This window comes from Cannabis sativa, chromosome 9, assembly GCF_029168945.1.
Source record: "Cannabis sativa cultivar Pink pepper isolate KNU-18-1 chromosome 9, ASM2916894v1, whole genome shotgun sequence".
NCBI classification, from domain to species: Eukaryota; Viridiplantae; Streptophyta; class Magnoliopsida; order Rosales; family Cannabaceae; genus Cannabis; species Cannabis sativa.
The window spans coordinates 14,407,028-14,410,205 of NC_083609.1; the positions used below are offsets into that span (position 1 = coordinate 14,407,028).

At 42.6% G+C, this 3,178-nt stretch overlaps 1 protein-coding gene across 1 annotated transcript; it reads left to right on the plus strand.

Moving 5' to 3' along the window:
- Positions 1 to 447: 447 nt before the first annotated feature.
- LOC133031254 (uncharacterized) lies at positions 448 to 2,637 on the plus strand. Its single transcript, XM_061104714.1, has 3 exons — positions 448 to 744; positions 832 to 2,229; positions 2,347 to 2,637. Exons 1-3 carry the CDS (start codon positions 448 to 450, stop codon positions 2,635 to 2,637), a joined length of 1,986 nt encoding a protein of 661 aa, XP_060960697.1.
- Positions 2,638 to 3,178: the final 541 nt, after the last annotated feature.

The window sequence follows — 3,178 nt, forward strand, 5'->3', positions numbered from 1 at the left end:
GATGTCCATAGAAGAAGGGTGGTGGAAACCAACGATGATGGAGAATGAAATCGTTATACGCAAACCTATGAGTCAATGGACCACTGTTGAAATGGAAAGAGCGAATTTCAACTCAAAGGCTCTTCATGCCTTGTTTAATGCCGTCTCCACTAACCAGTTGAAGGTTATAGCCAATTGTGAAATTGCTAAGGAAGCATGGGAGAAGCTGAAAATTAAGAACGAGGGCCCGATGTCGTCAAGAAATCAAGGCTGCGTGCCTTGGCAAAGGCTTTCGAAAATCTTACCATGGAGGAGGATGAGTCTGTGGCTGAATTCCATGCAAAACTTTGTGACATCTCTAATGAATCGTATGCTCTGGGGAAAACTTACTCTAACTCGAAACTGGTTCGAAAGGTGCTTGGTGTCCTCCCCAGAAGATTCATGTCCAAAGTTACCTCAATCGAAGAAATGAGAAACATTGAGGAACTCGATCTTGACGAACTCATCGGGTCTTTGCAAAACTATGAGCTATCACTGTCTAGGTGGAAGAAAACCAAGAAACAAAAGGAGGTGGTGAAAGAAAAGTCAGATGCCAGCATTGCACTTATTCACCAAGAAAACAAGAAACCTGTTCTGGAAGATTTGAATGGCATTACAGATGAAACGGTTGCCTTGTTAACAAGAAACTATGCAAAATTCTTGAAAAAGAACTACAGGAAAAATTCACCAGCTGACAAAGAAAATCTTCTCAAGAGAAACAAAGGAGTAAATTTCAAACCATGACAAGCCTCTGCTGATCAAAAGGGCCGAGGAATTAAGTGTAGAGAATGTGATGGATATGGTCACATTCAGGCTGAGTGCGCCAACACAATAAAAAAGAAAAAGGCCCTTGCAGCAACTTGGAGTGATAGTGATGAGGAAAAGAACTCCACGGCCAGTGAAGGATTAGATGAGGAAAAGCAGGTACTGGCATTCATGGCCCAAAGCTGTAATCCAGTTGAGTCTGAAGATGATGCAGTCTCCACCTCATCAGAAGCAGACAGCACAGGTCGTCAACATGCTTATGAAGAAATGTTTGCACAATGGGAGTACATGACTAAACAGATCCGTGCCCTAAAGAACTCTCTAGAGCAAGTGGAGACTGAAAAAGGAAAGTTAGAAGACACTGTCAAAAATCTCAACAGACTTCTTGATGAAAAGGAGAATGAGATCTATAAACTCACAGCTGATCTAATTCAAACCAAGCAAGCTTTACAGTTCATTCCCCCAGGCACTGCTGCTATCAATCAAACCCTACAGCTTCAGAAGCCCTATGGTGATCGAACTTCCTTAGGATATAAGATGCTATATAAACAAGGGAATGACCTGTCTGTTGAGCATTCTTTACCCTCCAATGTCGATTCATCAAAGAAGGAAGATGGGTTACCTGACACCTCAATCACCATTAACGAATCTGACTCATCTGAGAGGAGACAGGTTCCAACTGGACCCATCAAACTCAAGTTTGAAGGAAGGAGGACTGATGCTGACAATCTTCTACAGAATGACAATTTCATTCCTACATGTCATTTCTGTAATAGGAGAGGCCACATTCGTCCTAAGTGTTACAAATTGCAGAACTACTTGAAAGCCATGATCAATCGACCAAATAGTTTCCCTCCACCAAATAAGTCACATGGATGCAAACCTCGTCGAGAATGGAAAATAAAGTCCAAACCAAATCCTGATGTTGGTTTGGTTGCAAAGCTATCCCTGTCTGCCTTTGTTGAAGGTCAGTGGTACTTCGACAGTGGATGTTCGCGTCACATGACTGGAAATAAGAAATTGCTAGTTAACTTCAAAGATGAAAAAGGGGGATCAGTCACTTTTGGGGATGGTAACAAAGGGCAGATTGCTGGGAGAGGTGATGTGAATGTGAATGGAGCAGCTCAGCTGACTAATGTCCTATATGTGAGAGGACTCAAAGCAAATCTCATCAGCATCGGTCAATTGTGTGACGACAATCTCTCTGTAAGTTTCACTAAAACTCAATGTTTAGTTTCATCTGATGGGTGTGTTGTCTTAACAGGAAACAGAACTGTAGACCAATGCTATGCTGTATGCAATACCATAGTGTGCAACAGGTCCTTCTTGGACAAACCTGACTTATGGCACTACAGGCTGGGACATTTGAACTACAGAGATCTCCAAAGATTGGTGAAGCTTCAAGGTGTAAGGGGAATTCCTAACATGAAAGTTTCCAAGGAGAGAGTATGTGGTCCTTGTCAGCTTGGAAAATAGCATAAGGCATCTCATCCCACAATTAATAGACTTCTCACCTCTCGTGTGTTGGAACTAATGCATGTTGACTTAATGGGGCCAATGCAGAATGAAAGTATCAGTGGGAAAATATATGTAATGGTCTTGGTGGATGACTACTCTCGGTTTACCTGGGTTGAATTTCTTAGAGACAAGTCTGACACATTTGGATCATTCTCTGCCTTGATACTGAGACTGCAAACTGAGAAAGACTCTAAAGTTGGAAAAGTCTTTAGACTGAGAAGTGACCATGGAAAAGAGTTCAAAAATTCCATATTCTCAGAGTTCTGTAATGGCATGGGAATTCCTCATGAGTTTTCAGCCCCAAAAACTCCTCACCAGAATGGAGTTGTTGAGTGAAAAAACAGAACTCTACAAGAAATAGCTCGGGTCATGATGCAGGCCAAGGATATCTCAAAACGATTTTGGGCTGAAGCGGTCAATACTGCCAGCTACGTGTGCAATAGAGTTCATCTTCGCAGTGGTACCTCTCAAACTGCCTATGAGCTATGGAAAGGAAGACCTCCTAACGTGAGCCACATGCACATTTTCGGATGTACGTGTTATGTTCTGAACGATCGGGATCACTTGGCCAAGTTTGATCCCAGGAGTGATGAAGGAACATTTCTGGGGTACTCCACCAACAGTCGGGCTTACAGAGTATTCAACAAAAGGACTCTCTCTGTAGTCGAATCAATGAATGTGAAATTTGATGATTTAGAAGGACATGAAGAAGTGTGGATCGAAGATGATTCTCCTGTTCTCTCTGGCTCTAGACCAGTCCTCACTAGACAGCCTCAAGTGTACCCTGACACACCTACAGAGTCTCTAAATACAGCACCAGGCGTATCAGGTGACAATCAAGCAAGTGCCAGTGATCCAGGAAGAGGAAATGAAGTTG

Bases quoted from the DNA above. Each gene is read 5' to 3' on its own strand.
- LOC133031254 (XM_061104714.1), top strand. From the start codon at position 448: ATGAGAAACATTGAGGAACTCGATCTTGACGAACTCATCGGGTCTTTG. The intron at 745-831 runs GTAAATTTCAAA...GGTCACATTCAG, and splicing joins TTCTCAAGAGAAACAAAGGA to GCTGAGTGCGCCAACACAAT. The intron at 2,230-2,346 runs GTATGTGGTCCT...GGGCCAATGCAG, and splicing joins TGAAAGTTTCCAAGGAGAGA to AATGAAAGTATCAGTGGGAA.